Consider the following 25,454-nt stretch of genomic DNA (forward strand, 5'->3'; position numbering starts at 1 on the left):
GGCCCAATTCTAGCTTGTTGTGGTCTGCCCTGACAGGTTTTGAATCGGTGTTCCTGGATCTGGTTTCAGGTGCACCAACTGAGTCTGCTAAGCCCAGTGCCTCGCCTTGTGCTCTTTATGCTCTGGCTGGGGTAGAAGAAGCATCAGCAGATAGGTGGTAGTTCAGGAGTAGAAACCGCTGGCAGGATTGCTTCCATCATTGAAGAGGTCGTGACTGCTGTGCATCAGATGAGGTTGCTGAGAGTGACATTAGTGGGAGTGATGGTGGATATTCTGCTGAGCTTAGCAAGGAGCGTCTCAGAGAAAGTGAAGTGGAGGAATGTGGACATGCATCTCAAAGACATCACGGTGTCATACATGGTATTCCAAACTCATCTCCTAGCTCAAACTCACCACAGGGACACAGTCATCATCCCAGTGGAACCACTCAACAGCAACCTGTGTAACCCCTGTTATTCAAGTCTCACCACCACTGTTGAAATGGATGATATTATATTTTGTGTGTAATAATGTGTGTGTGTGGTGTATACATACACACACACACACACACACTAAAAGTTGTCCCTACATATGGTAAACATGTTTAAACCATCTGTTGAATCATTCAAATTACATATTTGAATTAAAATATATTCTCAACTCTACCATTTAAGGTTTTGAAATTCATCTACAGTACAAGCATGATATTTTTGTTGAACGGAAACAGATTTTCTCAGACATACTGTATATGCAAAATACTCTAATTATATTTGATCCTATTTTAACATTTTTATGTAATGTCCATATTATACACGTTAAAATCAGAACCATTAGAATCTGTGGATTAAATAGCAGTACCTTTTAAAGTTTTTGATAATAAATAAAAACAAGTATAACATTTTAATATTATTTATGCTTGGTAGGTTTATTAGTAGGTTTACTGTTAACCGACTACTAAGTCACAATGTATATGTAAATACTTTAAAAAAATGTACAACAAATATAAATGTCTGCCTACATACATGTATTATATTTAAAATTACCATTTAGTAATGTATAAAAGTTGCAATAAATTAGCTAGGTATTTATTTTCAACATTGGGCTGAATGTGAAATTAATATTTTATCAGCATGAATTGAAACATTCTTCTTCAAAGGCTCATAATGGCAGGTCATGCAGCCAAATTCAGCTGCAGCTGATGTGAGCAAAGGAATGGAACAATTGATGGTAGATATAAATTGTACTGTAAATGTTCTGCAGTCTGCATCATAGTTAAAATATTTCTGGGGCAAGATAAGGATCGTTTCTGAGAAAAATTATATCAGTTACTATAGCTCCTGTCCACCGCGTTTCGATTTTAATATGTCCCACCTTTGAGTGAGGCTGAATGACCGAGAGGGGCTTCACTAAATGTTAATGTTGTTAAATCATGGTACTGTACATAAAGTGATATTATCTAAAATGGAAATGGAATGTATGTTCTCTGAGTTAACGTGGTATTGAACTAATTATTGACAACCATAACAGCCCTACTAGAGCTCGTTATCATAGGCTTAAATTTACAATATTGATGTGTCAACTTGCCTTACTTATATAACACATCATTATGTAAGGAGAAATCTAATGATGCGCTCCAAATTGATACTGTAGTAAAAATACCAAATAGTCAGAAATACATATGAGGTTAAATGTGAATAAAAGTGCAGCTAATGGAAGCGATGGATCACGGCATCAACAGAGAAAAATTGTAAAGGAAAACCATCAGCACAAGAAATTCACATAGTATGAAGTGGTTCAAAAGTTTATGTTAAAATGTATAGACTGAAAAGGCCCAAATGAGTGTCACACAATATAAAGTGTATCAATAAATAAAAGACAGCATGAAAAAGATACAAGTTACCCGCTGGCAGTCTCGTCAGTTGAAACAAACTTGCCACTAGAAAGAAAAACTTTCTGTTACCGTCCACACCCCAGAAGAGGTTAGAGATGAACGCCGATAGGGAAAGCACCCGCTCTCGGCTCCGCGTTGAAGGAAACAGCTCACGTCACAGGCAATTGCACACCAACTTTTTGCTCCAGTGTAGCGTAAATGAGGGGAATTCTGTCCGTTCCAGACTCTGTCACTGGTACCACCGGTATTAGGCTGCTTGTCTCTTTCTCATTCCAGATAGACACCGGTCATGGAATGCACCCGCTCCCGGTCAGCTTCTCACAGTTATCACGTGGTGTTTGCCGGAGATTAACCAGAGATACAGTGGCGGCCGCCTTTAACCTCCTGCGGCCGTTTTCCCGCGATTTTTTAAATCGTGGGCAGATGCGGCCTGTTTTCGGCCATTTTGGGCGCCGCGGGCGCTTTCAATGTTAAGCGCCATTAGCGCTATCTAGTCAATGCGGCCGACGCGCGGGGAAAAGCGACAGAAATGGAAAACATCCCCAAATTTTTTTGGGGATGTTGGAGTTTAAAAGGGGCCACGGCTGTACAGACACCTGATTATAGCTGCTAGCAGAAAAAATCAAACACCGCTTTACCTCGTCCTCTCAGTGTGGAATGACTAAGTGCTAGAATGCACTAAACAACTAGATAGAATTAAATAAAGAATAAATGAATTAAAATGACACACTATCACTTCCTACGCATTTCGTATCATAAGATACATCTTCAGGAAATGAATAAAGATTGAGATAGTGTGCTATTTAAACCCTCCATATGTAAAAGACTGAGTGGGTAGCGAAAATCAATTAGTGCTTGTAGTATCCTATTGGTAGATTTAACAGACACATTAAGCATCAGATGTTATTAATCGGAGTGGGATTAACATAATCCCACCTCCTTTAAAATAGGACAAAAAGCAAATTTATACAATATCCTAAAATCCTAACCACACATCGCTATGCTAATATATGATAAGTATTGACTACAACATTATTAATTCAGAGATCTGTAATGAGAGAAAAATAATGAAATCACAGGCAATGTAATGAAATGATTACACAAATAGAGTTGTCGCAAAAATAGAATTGTCACAAGGTATAAAGTTGTTAGATACATTGTCATTAACCCCACGTTTGCCACTACATTTCTAAGTGCAGTACCTTAAAGGCAAAAAACATGAGGAAATGAGGAATACAAGCCACAATGAATATTAGAATTAGAGAAGTGAGATGATATCAAGATCCTCATTTAACCTTTTAGTGTCCTTTTTTAACCATGGTGTCCAAATGAAAGATCCAGTAACTCTCCTGCCAAACATTTATTGCATACAAAATGTCCTAAAGGCCTAGATGGCCTTTACCCAACTTTTCTTTAGTGTCACTTGGTGCGAGTGAGTTTTTTTTAATTAATAGACTTCCTAAAAATTACACGAGACCTATTTGTCAACCTAGGGCCCAAAACTGGATCATTGCCCAATATGTTCCAATTTTGTTAATGATATTACAGACATGCTCCAGAATGCGCCTCCTCAAATACCGCTTGGTCCTCCCCACATATTGGAGACCACAGGGGCATTCAAGGAGGTATACTACATGGGTTGTAATACACTGCTTTATATCATAACTTTTATTTAAGTCAGAACCCGTAAAAGACTTCCTATTAGTATGCAAATATTTGCATGCCAAATATTTATTGCATACAAAATTTCCTAAAGGCCTAGATGGCAACCAAGAAGAAAAATTACTTTTACCCAACTTTATATTAGTGTCACTTAGTGCGAGTGAGTTTTTTAAAATTAATAGACTTCCTAAAAATTACACGAGACCTATTCGTCAACCTAGGGCCCAAAACTGGATCATTGTCCAATATGTTCCAATTTTTTTGAATGATATGTTTGATTTCCGAACTTTTGCAATGATAGGCTAAAATGTCTAAATTGGAATCTCCTATGTTGTCCACAAGCCTAATCTTATGTTTCAAAAGTTGTTCTCTGGTCATCCTACCCGCACTCTGCCATGCTTTTTTAATAAGTTCCTCATCATAACTTCTATCCTGAAATTTCTTCCATAGATCGCCCGCCTGTTTTTCATAGTCCACATCCCTACTACAGTTACATCTTAATCTTACGAACTGTCCTAGTGGCATGTTTCAGATCCATTTTTTGTGGTGATTACTTGTTGCTAACAAAAAACTATTAGTATCAACATTTTGAAAGTGTGTACACGACACTACTGATCCATCATTTAAGGCCTCTAGATGTATATCTAAAAAATCAATCTCTACAGGATTATCAATTGAAGTACAGTAAAGACCAAATTTCTATCGTTAGAATTGATGTATTGAAGAAATGCTTTAAATGTTTCATCATCACAATGACATGACAATTTGTCTAACTCACCAAAAATACCAAAGGAAACATCTAAATCTAGCTCCACTGCTTTTTTGGACTCTGTCTTAAACAGACACAGTCAGAAGGACAGGTGGATACCAAATTGGGAAACCCGAACAGATTGGAGACAAAAATCACGAAAAGGGGATGTAGAGGTGAAAAGTCTACAACAGCGAGACAGGCGATTGTACCATCATTAGAAAGTAGGGGGAATGTTTAATCTCTCTTCTTTCTCCTTTACATTATTGCAAATCCAAGTCCTTAGTAGGGCCTTATCTTTTGCCCCTACATCGGGACCTAATGCTTTTCAAATGTTCATCGATCTTCATAAATTTATGAGGAATTTGACCTTGAAAAGGCATTTTGTTAAATTAGAATCTATTAATAATCAGCCAGTTCAACCTCTTGTTGTAAGTTCAGATCTGGGTGCTGTTCCCTCTGCACTTTCCAAGATTAATTACAGCGGGTTGATTCTCTGGTTGCAATTCCTAATAGTCTACAACATACTCTGTTAAGGCCCCCTTCACAGTCTCTTGCTGTTGGTTCAGGTATGGGTACTGTTCTTTCCTCACAGTTTCAGGAGGAATCACAGTGGGTTGATCTTCGGGTTGCAATTCCTAATAGTTTCCAACACACCATTTAAGCCACCTTCTAGTTTTTATCCTATGAGTTCTAAGGGTAACTTTCTAGATACCTTTTTTCATATGGTCAATACGGATTTTATTGACTTAGTTAAAAATAATAATAAACCTAAGATATTTCATTTATCTAAACTTGAAAACGAGGCTTTAAAGTCCCTAAAGGACAATGATGAAATAATAATACGGGAAAATGATAAGGGTGGAGGAGTGGTGATACTCAATAGAGTTGATTATGAGAATGAAGCAAATCGGTTACTCTCTGACCCTGTTTCATATCAAACACTACCTAATGATCCAACTAGACAATATGTGGCCATCTTTAAGGTTCTTCTAGATCAGGCTTTCAATGATGGAGTTTTGAAAACAAAGGAATTGGGTTTTCTTTTTTAACCTAATCCACGTATACCGATCATGTATTACTTACCAAAGATCCATAAAACACTAACCAACCCACCGAGATGTCCCATTATATTGGGGATTGGTTCTTTAACTTCCTATACCTCAAAGTATATTGATTATTTTTTGCAACAACATGATAACAAACTGCCGTCTTTCATTAAAGATTCTGCCTCTATATTGAACATTTTCAAAGACTTTAAATGGGAAACGGGGTTTAGATGGGTCACCTGCGACGTTCAGTCATTATATACCAGCATCCCCCACACCAAGGGGGTAGAATCGGTGGAACACTTCCTTAAACAGAAGGATACTCTACATCCCATCAATATTCAATTTATTATCGATTGCATACAATTTATGTTATCACATAATTATTTTCTTTTCAATAGTCCGTTTAATTTACAGGTCTGAGGTACAGCGATGGGCACATGTTTTGCCCCCAGTTATGCCAAATTGTATATGGAGGCATGGGAACATCGATGTATCGGGCACAATAACCCTTTTTCATAAAACATTATTACTTTGAAGCGTTCCATTGATGATGTGCTCTTGGTGTGGAGGGGTGATGATGAAACATTTAAAGCATTTCTTCAATAGCATTTCTTCAATCCATCAATTCTAACGCTAGAAATTTGGTCTTTACTTCCATTGATAATCCTGTAGAGATTGATTTTTTAGATATACATGATGGATCAGTAGTGTCTAATACACACTTTCAAAATATTGATACTAATAGTTTCTTGTTAGCAACAAGTAATCACCACAAAAAATGGATCTGAAACATACACCTAGGACAGTTTGTAAGATTAAGATGTAACTGTAGTAGGGATGTGGACTTTGAAAAACAGGCGGGCGATCTATGTAAGAAATTTCAGGATAGAAGTTATGATGAGGAACTTATTAAAAAAGCATGGCAGAGTGCGGGTAGGATGACCAGAGAACAACTTTTGAAACCTAAGATTAGGCCTGTGGACAACATAGAAGATTCCAATTTAGACATTGTGGGTGTACCATTTGTGACAACCTACAATTGAAAAAGTTCGGAAATTGAACATATGATTAAAAAAAATTGGAACATATTGGGCAATGATCCAGTTTTGGGCCCTAGGTTGACAAATAGGCCTTGTGTAATTTTTAGGAAGTCTATTAATTAAAAAAAACTCACTCGCACCAAGTGACACTAATATAAAGTTGGGTAAAAGTGATTTTTCTTCTTGGTTGCCATCTAGGCCTTTAGGAAATTTTGTATGCAATAAATGTTTGGCATGCAAATATTTGCATACTAATTGGAAGTCTTTTACAGGTTCTGACTTAAGTAAAAGTTATGATATAAAGCAGTGTATTATTTGTACTACAACCCATGTACTGTAGTATCTCTGGTTAATCTCCGGCAAACACCACGTGATAACTGTGAGAAGCTGACCGGGAGCGGGTGCATTCCATGACCGGTGTCTATCTGGAACGAGAATGAGACGAGCAGCCTAATACCGGTGGTACCGAGGATAGAGTCTGGAATGAACAGTATTCCTCTCATTTACTCTACACTGGAGCAGAAAGTTGGTGTGAAACGTGAGCTGTGCCTGCCATCACAGAGCAGAGAGCGGATGTGCAATTGCCTGTGACGTGAGCTGTTTCCTGTGTGACACACATTTGTGTCTTTTTATTCTATACATTTTAACAAACTTTTGAACCACTTCATACAATGTGAATTTCTTGCGCTGATGATTTTCCTTTACAATGTCATTATGTAAGTCTTGGCATTACTGCTATTCAGACACTGAAATAAGGATTGAGATGAGAGGGAAATAATGCTATTTTAGTTACATAATAACTCATAGCTAACTAGAGCTACATCCATCCAGACTCTGCAAGAACCTTATTTCAGGGTCTGTGTGGGAGTAACACAAGGTTTAGCACTGAGTTGGACTAACATAACATTACTTTCCCATGTTAAACTTAACAGAGTTTAATGACTAGGGGATGATATGACAATGTCTCATTTACATATCATTTACATTTCATTATCACCAAGAACCAAAATAAATACATACAAAAAGCGCAAAAACTATTACATTCAACCAGTGACAAAATGAATATGAATGGTCTAAAGAGTGTAATCAGTGATAATAACACAATTGTGAAAAAAATTGTGAACGATTATGAAAAAGTCTCTTAATAGTAATAAAGAGTCAAAGTGCTTGCTGACTATAAAACCCACGGGTTCTCTCAAAACCAAAAATGTCACTTGTCAATGATGGTTCTATTGGGCTCAGAGCTTCAATCCAGGGTATATGCAGAGAGAAAAAAGACAAAAGAAAAAAAGCCTAAAATAGTGTAATATATTCAACAATAATAAATTCCCAAATCGATCTATAGAGGTTACACTCACACTCACAATTTCATTCTCTTGAGTGTTATGCTTCTATAACAATAAATCTGTAATCACTGGTGTCTGTTGCACTAGTCCTTCCCTTGCCAGGTATCTGTGTTATGATTGGAAAAAAGAACAGAGAGAAAAACAAAAGTGCAGTCTGTCTGCTTTCCAATATATTTTCTTGTGCTTCTTAGAACTTATACTCACACTTTGAATGTCTTGATTTATAGCATATAAAAGCCAAATCCTAGTGTGGGTCTTTAACTTCCCTTTGGTTTAAATGCAGCTCCGTGGATAATCAATCCTTGAAATCACTCCCCAAAAGGATGATAGAGAATGGTATAAAGTATAAAAAAATAGGACTATTTATTCAAACAAAAATAAAATCTCAGGGATAACAACCTTGAAATCCCTAATGTTCCATCAAATATCTAAAAAAGCAGTATTAGAGGCTTCTGTCAGCAGTGAGTATGTCTGAGGTTACCTCGACGTCTATCCTCCTGTTCATGCGGATCTATCTCTCACTGGTCTCCCTGTGATTACGTCAAAAGCTCTTTATTGGAAATTAACCAGCTGCTATAACTACTTCATTGCCTCTCAAAACTCCAGCCTAGGCATTTCACACCTCTTCTGAGTTATATACTCTGTCTGTAACTCAGGGCTTTTCTTGATGGTAGGGACTATTTCTGTGAGGTTCTTTATCCAATGTTTTAGTCAACCAAGAGGAATGCTCACTCTGGCTAGGACACCATGCTGGGTAGACTTCCATGCTGATGGCCAGAGTGAGCAGTCCTCTTGATTGACTACAACATCGGATAAAGAACCGCCCAGAAATAGTGCCCTACTATGAAAAAATACCCTGAGTTGCAGAGTACATAATCCATAAGAGTTGCGAAACACATAGGATGGAGTTTTGAGTAGAGATGGGTGAATTTTCTTGGCAAATTTGGATCTGCCTCAGATCGGACGGTTCTCATGGTCTGCGGATTTCCGTGAATCAGTCTCAAAAAGGATGATTCGTCTTTTCTGGATTTTTTTTATCAGTGACAATCCACATGGTGAATTCCGCAATCCAATGGCGGATTTTAAAAATCTGCCAACAGATTGCGGAATCCACGGATTGGATTCTTAAAAATCTGTATGGATTGGATCCAATGGTTGTTTTGAATAAATCTGCACAGATTTAAACTGGAATAATCCATCGACAGATTTTATACCACAGAATGGATTTTGAATGGAAAACTCTTTTAAATTCACGGAAACTGATTTTTACAGTTTCGCCAATCTCTAATTTTGAGATGAAGTGAAATAGTCGTGGGAGCTGGTTCATTTACGGGACAGAGCTTGTGACGTCATAAGAGAGTGACTGGTGAGAGATGCGGCCATGTGGATACAAGAGAAGAGACGTCGAGTTAGTCCCATGCATACTCACCACTAATGGAAGCCTCTAATACTGCTTCTTTTATTTTGATAGAACATTAGGGATTTCAAGATTGTTATCTCTGAGTTTTTATTTTTGTTTGAATAAATAGTCCTATTCTTTATACTATTCTCTATTATCCTTTTAGGAAGCGATTTATCCTTTTAGGATGCGATTATCCCCGAAGCTGCATTCAATCCAAAGGGATATTTAAGACCCACACCAGAATTTGTCTTTTATATGCTATAAACCAATACTTCAGAGTGAGAGTAGAAGTCCTAATAAGCACAACCAAATATATTGGAAAACAGACAGAATGCACAATGTGTTTTTCTTTCTGTTCTTTTTCCCAGTCATAATACAGATACCTGGTGAGGAAAGGACCAGTGCAACAGACGCCAATGATCACACATCCATTATCACTAATGTATATTTTATTTAACGCTATGCTCTTAAAGGGAGGAAACCCAAACAGTGTTACTATTAGTGATTTTCAAAACCCGATATTTCAAACATGTGCTCCCAATGAGGGTAAGGTGTGGATGGAATTGAAGAGGAAGCACAGACTGCGAATGTACTGTATATAATGAGAAGAACCTCAGAAACATGATTATACATCACTGATTGTTTGAGCCACACAGTGCCTCTGCATGTGAAGTTGCACCTCCACAAATCCTGCCATCCACTACTGTTGTGAACCCTCCTACACATGCCAGATCAGGGACAGCAAAATCAGATAAAATGTAAGTGCCAGAAAGATTAATAGAGTGAAAGGGTGCAAAAAGTGAGAAAGCTATATTCATATGCACTATACTAAAATAAATAAAGGGATAGAGATAAAATGAGAAAAAGTGGTAAAGATCATCACTCTCTGTCTTCCCTTTTCGTGTGCCAGCAGTTTTATTTTAAAGCAATGATCTTAAGCGAATCAGACAGCAATGGAAGTGGCCCACAGCAGTGAATGTGACTAGGCAACCCCATATTCACTCAGAAGCTTTAGCCTATAACATTACCTATATGAGAATATGTTAAAATGAATGCAATATTCACTAAAGCAAATAACGTGATGTTAATCCAGTTTTACTTTTGTTAAATGCTTTCCATTCTTTTCCTCCTATTATTTTAAATGAGATGCACATGGGCTAATTAGAGCCCAAATTATATTTATCCCATATTTACTTATTTACTTATTCAATTATTCTAAACTCAAAAGCAATGGAAAGCAAGGCTATGCTATTTAAAAAAAACAGCAATCTCCCCTAACCTTGCCTTTTCCCCCCCCCCTTTTTTTTTTACAGGATTAGAACCTGGGGGTCTTCCAAAGCTGAACCACACCTTGTGAAGTTACAACTTCCAGTTATACTTCCTGTTTTTTTTAAAGAGGATTTGAATGGTCGTCCAATAGGAATCTACAATCGAAGTAACAATCAATTAAATTGCAGCTTCCCAGAACAAGAACAAGCAAGAACTATGGGGTTCCTAGAGCAGAAAATATTATGGTTCATCGCCAGAGACCACCCTCTCCTCCCCCCCAAACAAGTATGGGGTAAATGTTGCTTTAAATCATATTTTAGGTTTGGCATTATTGACATTACAGTATCTCTCTATGCAGTGGAAGAAATACATGACAGTATAATATTGTTAGTGTAGGACCTACTGAATTGGGTTTACTTTGACGTGGTTGCAGGTTTAAAATTCTTTGCCCAAAGTATTGAACTAAATAACCCATATTTATGAAAAAAGAATATAGATAAAATACATATTAATGTATCAAATATTTTGTCATATTGGATAAAGCATTTGGGTCTTTTTGTCTTGTGTTGTATACATTTTGGTCCAAAACCAAGTAGTACTCTAAATGATACAAACATATATACAATGTAGTGGGTTTGGATTTCGGGTCTGCTAAGACTGTATATGCATTATTGACAAATTTGCACTATTCCAGTAGGTGGAATGGAATATTGGTCCTGTATTTTTTTAAGTTGAAAGACTACTCTGTATTCACAAATATTTGAAACATTTATCAAAAGCAATTTTTACAAAGACAGAAAAAACTAGACTTTATTTAGTATCATAATTTAACACTAATATATGTACACAGAACCCAGACAGACACAGGTAAAAAAACAAAAAAAAACACCAGTATTTAAATGTACAGTAGATCATTCCTATAACCAATGTAAAAAGTATAAATATCACTAATATCTATTCTTTAACAGTCATGGAAGAATAATGCATTTTATGGCTTTCTGAAAGAGTTCTCAGTTTCTATGACAGTGTTTGAATATAGTCTGCTATAAACACACAAGTGCTATCTGAAATAGTTGCTGTTAAATTAGCTCACACAGGTGTTATCCGAAAGAACTCCTGTAAAGTTAGCAAAGACAAATTGGAAGGATATCCGCATTCGCGCTGTCCCTTATATTTTAAATGGAAATGCATGTCTCTTGCTGCCATCCCCTGGTGAACTCCACAGTCTCCTATACTGTGAGCCCCCCCTGAACGAACGAGCAGCGGAGAAAGGCGCATTGATAAGCAGTATACTTTATGCGAGAAAACAGTCCCACATAGGACTGAACATTACATCTATGTTACATAGTTACATATTAGATGAGGTTGAAAAAAGACATATGTCCATCAAGTTCATCCTATGCTAAATTTAGACAACAGATACTTTATCCTACATCTATAATTACTTGTTGATCCAGAAGGAAGGCAAACAAAAAAACCCAGAGTCATATCATCCATTGATATCTCATAACAGGAAAAATAAATTCCTTCCTGACTCCAAGAATTGGTAATCGGATTAATCCCTGGATCAATATCCTTCCCATGTATACTTATTTGGTATATCCCTTTATACCTTTCTTTTATAAAAAGATGCCCAACCTTGTTTTGAACAAATCTATTGTATCTGCCATCACAGTCTCCATGGGTAATGAATTCCACATTTTAACTGCCCTTACTGTAAAGAAGCCTTTGTTGCTGGTGAAATCTCCTTTCCTCCAACTTTAAGGGATGGCCCCGAGTCCTTTGTGCTGCCTGTGGTATGAATAGTTATTTTGAAAGTCCCTTGTATTGTCCCCGAATATATTTGTATATAGTTATCATAGCCTCTCTTAGACGCCTCCTTTCTAATGTAAATAAATCTAATTTAGCTAGCCTCTCCTCGTAAGTTAGATTGTCCATCCCCTTTATTAATTTGGTTGCTCTTCTCTGCACTCTCTCTAGTTCCATTATGTCTTTCTAAGGAGTGGTGATCAAAATTGTACTCCATATTCAAGGTGTGGTCTTACTAATGCTTTGTAAAGGGGCATAATTATGTTTACTTCCCTTCCATCCATTGCCCGTTTAATGCAAGATAAGATCTTGTTTGCCTTTGCAGCTTCTACATGACTATGGGCACTATTGCTAAGCCTGGTGTCTAGAAGCACTCATAAATCCTTCTCAATCAAGGATTCCCCCAATGTATCCCCATTTAATTTGTAAGTTGCCTGTTTATTCTTGCTTCCTAAATGCATAACCTTACATTTATCTGTATTAAACCTCATCTGCCATTTACCTGCCCACGTTTCCAGTCTCTTCAAGTACTTCTGAAGAGAAATTACATCCTGCACTGATTCTACTACCTTACAGAATTTAGTATCATCAGCAAAGATGGAGACTTTGCTGTCGATGCCAACCTCAAGGTTATTAATAAACAAGTTAAAAAGCAGGGGTCCCAGTGCCGATCCCTGAGGTACTCCACTCACGACTTTAGCCCAACCTGAAAAAGTTCCATTTATGACAACCCTCTGTTGTCTGTCCTTTAACCAGTTTTCAATCCAGGTGCATATATTATTACTGAGTCCAATTTGCTTTATTTTGTACATCAACCTTTTGTGTGAAACCGTATCAAAAGCCTTTGCAAAATCTAAGTAGACCACATCAACTCAACATGATCTATCCTTCATAAATCCATGCTGACTATTACTAATAATTTTTTTTCCATTACTGTAGGTATTCCTGAATATTATCCCATATTAAACCTTCATCTTCAAGTAGTTTCCCCACTATTGAAGTCAGGCTTACAGGTCTGTAATTCCCCAGTTGTGAACTAGCTCCCTTTTTTAATATAGGCACCACATCTGCTTTACGCCAATATTGTGGTACGGAGCCTGTGGAAATGGAGTCCTTGAATATTAAATATAATGGTTTGGCTATTACTGAACTTAACTCCTTGAGAACTCTTGGATGTATGCCATCGGGGCCAGGTACCTTATTTACTTTAATTTTTTCAAGCCGCTTATGAACTTCTTCCTCAGTTAACCAATTGTTCATTAATATGGAGTTTGTGGCTTCTTCCTTCGGCACTACTATTGAAATTGATTCTTCCCTGGTAAACACAGAGGCAAATAATTTGTTTAATACCTCAGCTTTTTCCTTATCTCCAATAATCTGCCTGCCCATCTCACACTGAAAGGGTCCTATAATTTCGGTTCTCATTTTTTTGTTATTAAGGTACTTAAAGAACTTTTTAGGGTTGATTTTACTGTCTATTGCAATCGTTTTTTCATTATCCATTTCTGCAAATTTGATTGCCCTTTTGCAATTGTTGTTACATTCCTTATAATTCTGATAGGATGTCTCCGTCCCTTCTGACTTAAAGAATCTAAACACCATCCTCTTCTTGTCCATTTCCTCCCCTACCTGTTTATTTAGCCACATTGGTTTTGACTTATTTCTTTTAGACTTATTACCCAAGGGTATACACTGATAAGTGTGCTTTTCTAATAATGTTTTAAAGACTGCCCATTTATCTTCTACATTTTTCCCTGCAAAAACATCATCCCAGTGTATTACTTGTAGATTCGACTTCAGTTTATTAAAATCTGCCTTTCTAAAGTTTAAGGTCTTTGTTGACCCAAGTAATCTGTTTTTTGATAATTTAATTCAAATGAGACCATGTTATGATCACTGTTACCCAAATGTTCCAGGTCTATGTGACATGAATAACAATATGAACTCCTGATGAAGCACGTAGTGTGAAATGTGTAGAGGTCACGAGGAGCTGCAACGTGAAGCTTCATTGGTAGAGAGGCGGACCGGCAAAAGGAAGGAAAGTACAGCAGATGGAGCTTCACGGGTCCGGATCTGATACATATGCTCCTAAGGATATACTTCCGGACATCCCGTTAACCTATTCACACATTGTAGCTAGTTGCACGTTTATTTAAGTTATTTAAGTTTATTGTCACTGTAAGAGTTGTGTGCAGAGGTATATTTAATGGAGACCGATTAGGGTGAAATTAAATCTTGGCTTTATTGTGCCTGTTCCTTTAACAAGGCAATACATAAAAAAAAATACTTAAATAAAGGCCTACTCCACTTTGGAGAATAACTAAACCTTTACTCTAGCGCTTGCTAACTGGGTGGGTAGCTAGGCTCATTACCACCCAAACAAATATATATATATATACAGTGGTCGACAAATCACCAAAAAATCTACTCGCCAAACAAAAAAATCTACTCGCCACCTAGTACCACATGTGTGCTGCTTGGGCCAAAAGGAGCTCGCCACGATGTTAAATCCACTTGCCCGGGGCGAGCAAATGTATAGGTTTGTCGAACACTGTATATATATATACACAACAGTCCAACAAGAAAATCTCTTATCTGTATCTATTGTTGTACTGTAGCTGTAGGGGAAGGCCTTTCTATTCTCCTGGGTCAGCATCCTTGTTTACTATGGCACTCTCTGTGTCCAGTATAGAGGTCTCCCATTGTTTTGCTGTCAGCATACAGTCCTTCTGTGTGCATTAAAACATCATCTTTTCCTCAGGTCTGTCCAGTTGTGGGCTAAGGAAATCTCTGGTCTGTCCTCCTTCTCCTTATGTCAGCCCAAATGTGAGCTAAGGAATCTCTCTCCTGTGTCTCACATGAGTTTTTTAACAGAGCTCTCATTAGTCCAGATGGATACTAGTTGATTGAGTGGCTGTAATTAACTATCCCTCTGTTGGATTCTCAGAGTTCTGAGGCTGCTTTATTTAAACAGGGATAAGTCCCTGTTACAGTCACATTGTTATTCATGTCACATTGATGTAATGTTCAGTTCTAATGTGGGACTGTTTTATCTCACATAAAGTATACTGCTTTTAAATGCCCCTTTCTCCACTTCTTTTGTTTATGTTAGCAAAGATACTAGCTATTTGAAATAACTCCTGTTGCATGATCATTCATAAGTGCTACATAATGTAGGTGCTATCCATAAAAAAAACTCCAGTTAACCATAACCACATCTTAGGAAGTTGGAGATATTAAATTTGTTCTATTATAATACAATGTATCAAGGCTTTTAACAAAATTCTATGGCAGGAAATTATTTAACCCCTTGGATGCCTGAAACTGCCAATGTATTGTAAACTAACAGGCATTAACATACAACATAAACACCCTACAAATAAAAACATAAAAAGCAGAATATCTATACAGTATATGCAAATAAATAGTCTTTAGTTGCACAAGTGTCCAAATTGTAATGAGTTAACCATGATTCGTTGGCATCTTTGATTTCTAAGGGGTAAATATATTTATAAAGTCCAACATTGTTACTATTATGTTATTTTATCATTCATTCTAGGTAGGCTTGTCTTATGTTGTCTATGCTAATAGTGGCCATTAAATACATACAGGAAGTAAGATAGGCCTAATACCAGCCTGGTGTACGAGAAAAAAATTGGCCATATTTTATTTGTTGCTGCCTCAAAATTGCCAAATATCAGCGGTTAGTGAATATGTATTTGAATGTGAGTATGTGAATATGTATTTAGCTATTAATTCTTCATTTTAATATATTTGCATGCTCATCTGCAATACTGTCATTAAATTTAACAGTCTTGATTATATAAGAGGTGATGCATACTCATTTGTATGCTGATCCTAGCATTACATTTAGCCCACACTTATTGCTGCGATAAAATTAGAGTTATCGCTGCATTATTTAAACGTTAAAATTTATGACATTTAAAAAAAAACCTTTTGTTTTATCATTAAAGGGGCAGTTCCCCTTTGCTGCCCCTTTTATTATACAGCTAGAAAGCAGGGTGTCCGCAGAGCTGAACCACGTTAATTTGAGATTATGGGATCCCCTATTCCTGAGATACATAGCGAGAAAGGTGCCTCCGACTATTAACTGCTTTTACACCCTGGATGAATTGTGGTTTTATATTGGCCCGTGTAACACTGGAGATTTAAAGGCCATTTTGTTTCCACCTGTCCATGGAGCTGACATTAACTCAGTCCAGCTCCAGAGAATCCATGCTTCCACTCATGTAAAAAAGGGGTCAGGGAGGAAAAAAATTAATTGGGGACACTGATGTAGAAATTGCTGTGCATTAAGGGAGCAACGTTTAGTAAATTTAGACCCTAGTTATATGTCTTCACATTTTCGTGTTTTAGTCAATAGGACATTTTATATGACGTGTCGTGAAACTGAAAAATATTAAAACTTGACTTGGAGATTTAAAGCAGCAATCAATTCTGTTGTCCTCTCTTTTTCTTTGAGGATGTTTTTGGCCCAATCTTTCCATAATGTTGTGCTGCAGCTTCCTGATTATGGGCTAAACATGAGCAGTAACCTTATGCTGTAGGTCAAAGTTAATGACAGTTTAATGTCTCTGGTCATTTAAGCATCCACAAATTCTTGTATATTAGAGGTAATACATCCTGAGCACAGAGATTCCAGATGGTAAGTCAGCGGCAGTCCTGCACTGGAACATGATCGCCCAATTCTGGTTTAATCAATGTAAAAGTACAAAGCTGAACAAAGTCCAGACAGTGCGGATTACTTTAATCAGAAAATGAATTGTTATCAAACAATAAACGAAATAAAAATGTAAAAACGAAAACTAGACATTATCATTAAACTAAAAATAAACTGCAATAAAAGTGTCCCTTATTGACACACTCCAAAAAGCATGACGATACATGGGAAACCATGTCATGATCATGTCATGATCAAACTTATACATGATCTAAATGTCTTTATTACACTCAAACTAATGACAAAATGCATTTTTAAACTTCATGCATGTTTGACCATCAAAACTCACCTTAAAGTAGGTAAAAATAATCCCAAATTCTTGTAGAATACTGCTCCAAGGATATATACTGTGGATTCATCCAGTTCTGAAAAAAATAAACATCACTTCAATAAAACTTTGAAAAATGAACATTTCACTGCTGCTGCAGAGTAAAACTACGAAGACAACAATAATGCAGCCAGAGCAATACTGTCTAGTACTTATTCAAGATTGCTGTATATTACTGTACCTTAAAATAATTTTTTTCAGAGCAGTTATTTTCTCCACTATAAGCTCTTTTTGAATAAATGCTTTAAAATACAAACTTAGGGAGAGAAAATGAAACCATTGAGAATACCCTTCAACCTCTTCAGAATATTGTACTAGTTTGTTAAAGCCGCAATGCACCGTAGCTAATACTCCTTTTACTTTACAGAATTGGAATAGGGGGAGCAGCACTGCACTACCTTCAGATGCTTCCCCTCATTGCACTGGTTTCCAAAATACTTCCCAGTGAAGTTACCGGTTTTGCTTCATGGTTTTTAAAGAGGATTCAAATGGCAATCCAATATGAAGTCACAACCGATGATGTGCCAGCTTTCTATTGGGCTGAGATGTAGTAGCCATTTTTATTTCCCTAGAGGTAGATGTAAACCCTATACATTCACTAGTAAGTATCTTGGGTACTGAGTGCTCACCACACGTACTGTAACAATAGCATGGTTCAGCTCCAGGGAACACCATGTTCCCATTCTGTAATAAAATATAGAAAATACATGAGGGGCGGGCCGCGGGAGTAGGGCGATTACTGCTTAAAGACATTGAAGAGATTCAAGACTACCTTCAAGCTGACATAATCAATAGACAAAAACACTACACTAAGTAAATAAGATATTTACACTCAAATTAAAACATTTGCCTTTTAAGTATTTTTTTAGAGTTCAGGGCAGTAGTTCTAGCCAAATCACAAGACTCAGTTTACCGGGACAAATAAGTGTACTAATTTGCTATAAAGCCCATATACTAGGCTATTAATTAAGATATTAACGCTTTCAAAACCCTTGTTTATTAATGTTTTCCTTTTTATCACAATATTTTTACTTCCATATTAAATTATTATTATTTTTTAGTTGTAAAAACTAAAGGCATTTTGCTAAGCAGACATCTGTATTTTAAACACATGTAAGCTTTTGGCCTTTTACAAATATCAACTTTTGCAATAAAATAAATCATTCCTTTCATTCGCCTCTGTCTTGTCTTTTTCTAATATATAAAAAGTCCTGAGAAACTGCATTAAAATAAAGTTTACTGGGATTTACTATGAGACAGTCCTTCAGTTAACTGCATCAGCATCTCAATACCCATGCCTAGAAACTTAGCAATTTATTATATTGCTAAAAATTGACTAGGAAAAACCTGAGAACAGTGAAAAAAACATATATAGTATTAGTATACACAAATTTGATTGAGGTTTCAATGCCTATTTTTAAAAAGCACAACATGTAAAATGAAGCAGTAAATAAAATATGTGGGTGCCACTGTCATCGGGAGACAGCTGAACTGACTTGATCTGGAAGTGAATACTCACTTAGATCTGCTAACAAAGATCGAGTCATATAACTCTATTTACAGAATAGTTACAATAAATACATCTTTTGTTAAACAGATCAAAGTCCTGTTGACAAAAAATATTATAGTCATATGGATATAAAAGAAGCAAAGAAAGTGTCTACCTGATGGCATAGGAGTGAAGATACTTTTGGGTATTACCACTTTGTCCTCAGAGTTCCGTGCCCAGTCCACCATTCCTTTTCTGCCTCTCATTGGAAAGTTGATGTCTGTTAGTACTGATGATGCCGGGAGTTTCTGAATACTAGCCACTGGCAAGAAAAAAAAAATGTATAGTAAGTACATTTTTTGCTCATGTTAAACCATTACAGCCCACGATCCCAAAGAATAACATATTTGGGCCAGGATTCATCAAGCCGCAACGTGGTTTAGTAAACCATGACTCAGCGGTTGTTGCTATTGACTTTTCATTGACAGAACTTACGCTAAATCAGGGAGCCATATCATACAGCACGCCTTAATGAATTCCAGTCTTAGAGTCGTTTTCAAACTCAAACTCAAAGACAACACAACATGAGTAACTAAGTCTACAAATAAAAGTAATCTTATCCTATGCTATAGAGTTCAAATGGAAATAGTTCTGTTTAAGTGTATTTGTCACTTATAATTGTGTGAAACTGTTAACTGTGGTAATAAAAAGCTTTGGTTACATGCAGAAATTCACAAGTAACGACATTTCTTCACCATGTCTTAATCCAAATTTGAAATGATTTGAAGTGACAAAACAAGGATGAAATGCTGTAAACTGCTCTTGAAGACAAAACGACTAGAATCAGGCTAATAAATCATTGACAATGTGCATGCAGCCTGTAACACACATTTATTATTCCAGATAGGTTTCCTAATTCTTAAAAATCCCATGCAGTAGAGTTGGGCAATATAACAATATAATAGTAATACAGCATCATGATAGTTACAAATGATTATATATTTTTTTATCGGAACATTATTATCAGTCAGCAAAGGATGAGAAATGAATCTCTGTATGGTGCTTCTAATTCCCAGAATAGTGCAATGAAGGCAATATAGCCCAGGAGTCAAGGGTTGAGTCAAATCAATGAAAAAAATGTATATATGTGACAGGGTATATAGCTCACCAAATAAAGCCTGATATGGACAGAAAGCATATAACCACCCTCAAAATGAAATCACAAAAAAGCCCCTATATAAAAAGACTCCCAGTGCATTCACTATGGAGAGGGATGGTGTCCTGAACCAAAGGCTGGAGCCATGCAAATACCCTATAGTCACAGTCACAATGTAAGAAATACAGATAAATGACTCACATGATAGACCCCTTATGCTCCATATACGCGTGCATCTGTCCGTGGTGTAGATCAAGTATGCGTGGAGAGAAGGTAGAGCACTGCACAAAAAAGTAGGGCTGGAGGCTGATTGGTGAAAATTAAAAATGCTTTAATAGAGATGCATGGTAGCAAAAGCTACATAAAAAGGGTCCTCTAATTTATTTCGCGCTAAGTAGCGATAAAGCGCTACTTAGCGCGAAATGCATTAGAGGACCCTTTTTATGTAGCTTTTGCTACCATGCATCTATATTAAAGCATTTTTCATTTTCACCAATCAGCCTCCAGCCCTACTTTTTTCTGCAGTGCTCTACCTTCTCTCCACGCATTATTATCAGTCAGCCTTGGATGGCATTGAGGGAAAGCTAGTGACCTGCAGTTTGGGACACATATGCATTGAAAAAGGCAGAACTGATGAGATAGATGGATCTTGACACCACTCTTCACCCCCTACTCCAAGGAGATCATTTTTCTTTGTGTTTGCTCCCCTTTCTCTTAATTACATCCCCACCCCTATCTCTCATGTTTATGAATGAGGCTGTAAGGTTGTTTTATTTAATATAATCACAATGTGATGTTACATTTCAGAAAGTTAACTAGTAGATGAGGTTCAAAATTGACATATACCCATTGAGTTTAACTTATATTACATTTACAGTAGATAAGAGAAGCTCATACTATATTTGTGTAGTCCCTGCAACAAACATATGTAAACTGCATACAATACAGAATTATTCTGCTCCACCTATCACATGGTGTAATAAGAGACACAGTCCCTCCTCTAGATAAAGAAAAAACACAGCGCACAACGCTCATAGTGTATTAAAAATTATAATGTGATACAATTAAAGGTGAGTATTAAGCGTACATTTATATAAGAAAAACAGGCATTGGAGGGTTATTGTTACCCATACACCACTCGGGATGACAGTGGAAAGTCTTCAGTGTGGAAACACACCACTCCTGCCGTCACGGTCACTTTCACCCAGGCTGGGTCTTGACTGGTAATCAGCTCCTGTTGTAGACAGCAGTTCAGCAGGGCTCACGGTACACACAGTGTCCTCAGGTAAGGGAGTCTTAGCAGCAACATGAGTCACGCTGTTCCTCACTCCGATCCGGTACTTCCGTGTTAGTGACGTCACTCAGGAGCGTCAGCGCGTCGTAGCCCTCCCAGACACCGTTATGGCCCGCAATAGGGTGATATAGAGTCCAAAGTTCGCAGAGCAGCTAGAGTATTAATTCCAACGCGTTTTGAGACAGCAAAGTCTCTTCATCAGGGAATCTTATATAAATGTACGCTTAATACTCACCTTTAATTGTATCACATTATAATTTTTAATACACTATGAGCATTGTGCGCTGTGTTTTTTCTTTATCCTGTCTTTATTAGGGGTTATTTGAGCTATCCCCTGTGCCACAGCTGCAGACGCTCCTTCCGAGTTTACAAGGTCACAATATTTACCCCATTCATATCACTTACACTAATTCACGTATTTATTGTTTGTTGTTGCGCACTTAATTATTCACATTTGTTCACAGTCCCTCCTCTGCCTGGCAACAAATAACAGGAGATATGGAATATGGGAATGGATAAGAAGAAAACCAGATAGAATGTTGAAACAAGCTGTCAGTTTGAGAGACACAGAGAGTCCAATGGCCAGTTTTAGATCAGACAAAGAGATAGGGAGTGCCACTCTTAAAGGCACATAGAGAGGCAGCCCATGTGACAGTGAGAGGTACTTAAGAGACACTGTGCACTCACAGATGGTGAAAGAGGAGACTTATAGGAGACCGCTAGCCAAGGAGAGACAAGGTGAGAAACAGATGCACACCTCTCCTATATACAAAGAGAAGTGTGTTATGAGGAGAAGAGTCCACAGTAAGAGAGATCCAGATACACGCTGGGCTGTTAAAGAGCATGCAGATAACAGATAGCTGGGAAGTCTTTTTCTGTATATATATATATATATATATATATATATATATATATAGTGTGTGTGTTATGTGGATATTGTTTTCATTAAGAGTGATGGCTGCTGGGTTAAGGTTGCCCAGGGGGCATAAAACACCAGTAAGTATATATACAAGTCTCGTCTGGTTTAATTCAAGGCACAGCACATATAGACTGTGGAAATAGAGGTATTGCATTTGTATTTACAGTATATTGATCCAGTGAAAGGCAAACAAAAGACCCCAGTGAAACATTATCTAATGATGTCTCTTAAGGGGAAAATAAATTCCTTTCTGACTCCAGTAATGGAAATCAGAGTTCCTCCTGGATGAACATCCTTGTTGTTCACTTCAATCTTATATAGTATATCCCTGTATACCTTTCCTTTCTAAAAAAGATGCCTAAATGTTTCTTTAAAATATCTATTGTATCTGTGTAACAGGGACTTATCCCTGTTTAAATAAAGCAGCCTCAGAGCTCTGAGAATCAAGCAGAGAGACAGTTAATTGCAGCCACTCAATTAGCTAGTCTCCCCCTGGACTAAAAAAAAAAGTGGAGAGTGATCTCCAGTGTTCCAATGCTACAAATCATATAAAACAAATGTAATCACTGTCCAGGAATAACTAGGAAATGTCTCAATGCAGGTATAGGATAATAAATGTTAAAGAAATGATGACTTCCAAAGTGGCTATAAAGGTATAGGCACACCAGTCAGGGGTAAAAATGCAAATGTGGACCAGAGCTAGAGAGTAATGAGACCGCAGCCCCACCAGCTATAACTCTATAATAGTCCCGATAATGCTAACCTGACCCGACCGGTAATCCTGCCACCTTATCAGCCGTGATATGCAGTGAAGCAAAATCCCATCCAACCTGTATATGGCACGGGGAATCACAGCTTTTAGAGGACCGGAGAAACGGGGCGCTCCTGCTGAAACTGCAGACGGAAGACCACGACTGCTCCGCTGCCTGGCATATATGCCAATCCCTCAGCTCACCGATGCGGATGACGTGGGAGCTGCGTCACAGGAGACACCGGCTGCGCTGAACTGGGGTCCCGAAGGTAGTGCGCTCAAGCCAATCGATCATACTAGGGCTACCAACCAGAAGGCAACCAGCCGTGCTGTGACCAATGCAGATGACATGGAGACTGTGTCACAGGGCTCACCGGCTGTGCTATACTGGGGTCCCAAGGCAGAACGCTCTAGCCCATAGGTCGTCCTGGGTCTGCATCCAGAGGCAATCAGCCATGCTGTGACCTGGGAAACCGCATGCAGGGTGTTTCCGTTGTGCAGATCAGCTGGATACCACCTCCGTTCAATGTCAATGATAATCACCTGTAGCAATTGAGACTGCTGTGTGCTCCATATCAAAAAAAGGGAATAGAAGTAGGAGGAACGAATGGTCACTACTCCTAGTACCACAACAAGCTTGTAAAATAAAAATATTCTTTATTGCAAAAAGAGGCTGGAAATCATAGTAGAACCACTCTGACGCGTTTCATCCCTACATGGGACTTTATCAAAGAGTATATGGTTCAGAAAACAGACATGTCTAATATACATGTGAGCCAAATCTGATTGGACAACTCCAAATCAGACACAGCAGATAACAATGAACACATGGATTGGAACATATTAACTCTAACATGTCTGGAGTAAAACAAACAACACATATATTATAATTAACCATGTAATAGACTAACAAAAAAGAAAAGAAAAAATTAAAAATATTAAAAACAAAGAACATGATATAATGTCAAGCACAATAATAAAAATTGTATATAAGAAAAGAAAATCATGGAGGAAAACGATCATGGGAGATAGCAATCAATAATGTATGGTTAATAGAGACAAATAATTGTTCCTGAAATTATTAGAATGTATCATGTAGTGAGCTTATTCTGTTAACACATCATAAGATTACAGAATGCAGTGCATCCCACATATCTGTGGCCGCATGCACATAAAAGAACATACACAACAAAAGATGTATTGCAATTTAAAAAGTTCTTAATATGAAACTTTTTTAGACCATTAGAATAAGTTATAAATATTGCAGGTAATGCATATTGACACATAGAGCAATTCACACAATTATAAAAACCTTTAGGTATAGTACTAATAGTAGGAGTTCGTAAACCAGAATCAAATAAACTGGGAGAAATGTGAGAAGCCAAAGTTTTAGCCTTGCGAAATGTAAATCTAGGGCCACTAGACAATGAGGGACCAATGTCCTCGTCAAGGAGAAGAGTGTGCCAATGTTTAGATGTTATCTTAGAAATCAATTGTGATTGGGCACTGTAAGTTGTCACAAAGAATGGACTTTGTGTGGTATTGAAAGATATCTTATTGGATATTGTAGATTTCAAACCAGTTCTTTGAATCAAGGTATCTCTGTCCATAGAGTCAGCTCTAGTAAAGGCAACTCTATGTCTTGATCACAACCACGGACTTAAAGCGATACGACATTTTCTTGATTTATCCACCTTATCAGTTTCACATTGCACTTTTTTACAAGAATCTATATTCTTTTTACTCACACATAATTATTTTCTTTTTGATTCACGTTTTTATTTACAAAAATTAGGCACTGCTATGGGCACGAGTTTTGCACCTTCATACGCCAATTTGTTTATGGGTTTTTGGGAGGCACAATTTATTTATCACTCTAACAATTCCTTTCGTCATAATATCGTCTTTTTTAAGAGATATATTGATGATCTGATAGTTATCTGGGATGGTGACGAGCACTCTTTATTTTCTTTCATTCATTATTTAAACACTAATGATTATAATATTAAATTCACTTTTGAGCGCAATATTAATCACATCAATTATTTAGATTTGACCCTGTATATTGACAGCGAGATGAACATTCAGACCGATATCTTCCGCAAAAAGAATTCCAGGAATATGCTTCTCAATGCACGCAGTTGCCATCCCCGTTCATTGATAAGGAATATTCCTGGATCTCAATTCATGAGATTGAAAAGACTTTGTTCAACTAATGATATTTTCCTGTCAAGATCAAAGGAAATGTTTGACAGATTTGTAGCCAGGGGCTATTCCATTAAAGACATAGAGGTTGCCTTTACTAGAGCTGACTATATGGACAGAGATACCTTGATTCAAACAACTGGTTTGAAATCTACAATGTCCAATAAGATATCTTTCAATACCACACAAAGTCCATTCTTTGTAACAACTTACAGTGCCCAATCACAATTGATTTCTAAGATAATATCTAAACATTGGCACACTCTTCTCCTTGACGAGGACATTGGTCCCTCATTGTCTAGTGGCCCTAGATTTACCTTTCGCAAGGCTAAAACTTTGGCCTCTCACCTTTCTCCCAGTTTATTTGATTCTG

The 25,454-nt window shown here is 37.3% G+C and overlaps 1 protein-coding gene across 13 annotated transcripts in view; it reads right to left on the reverse strand.

Annotated features, from left to right (window-relative positions):
• ADGRB3 (adhesion G protein-coupled receptor B3) overlaps positions 1–25,454 on the reverse strand; it is an 892,370-nt gene that overhangs the window by 385,298 nt on the left and 481,618 nt on the right. For all 13 annotated transcript variants that reach the window (XM_075598089.1, XM_075598088.1, XM_075598086.1 and 10 more), the window contains 2 exons: positions 18,932–19,078; positions 17,229–17,304 (listed from right to left, as the gene is read on the reverse strand). In XM_075598089.1, coding sequence (XP_075454204.1) covers positions 17,229–17,304; positions 18,932–19,078 — 223 coding nt within the window. The remainder of the gene's footprint in view (positions 1–17,228; positions 17,305–18,931; positions 19,079–25,454) is intronic.

Source organism: Ascaphus truei, chromosome 4 (assembly GCF_040206685.1).
Source record: "Ascaphus truei isolate aAscTru1 chromosome 4, aAscTru1.hap1, whole genome shotgun sequence".
In the NCBI taxonomy this organism is placed as follows: Eukaryota; Metazoa; Chordata; class Amphibia; order Anura; family Ascaphidae; genus Ascaphus; species Ascaphus truei.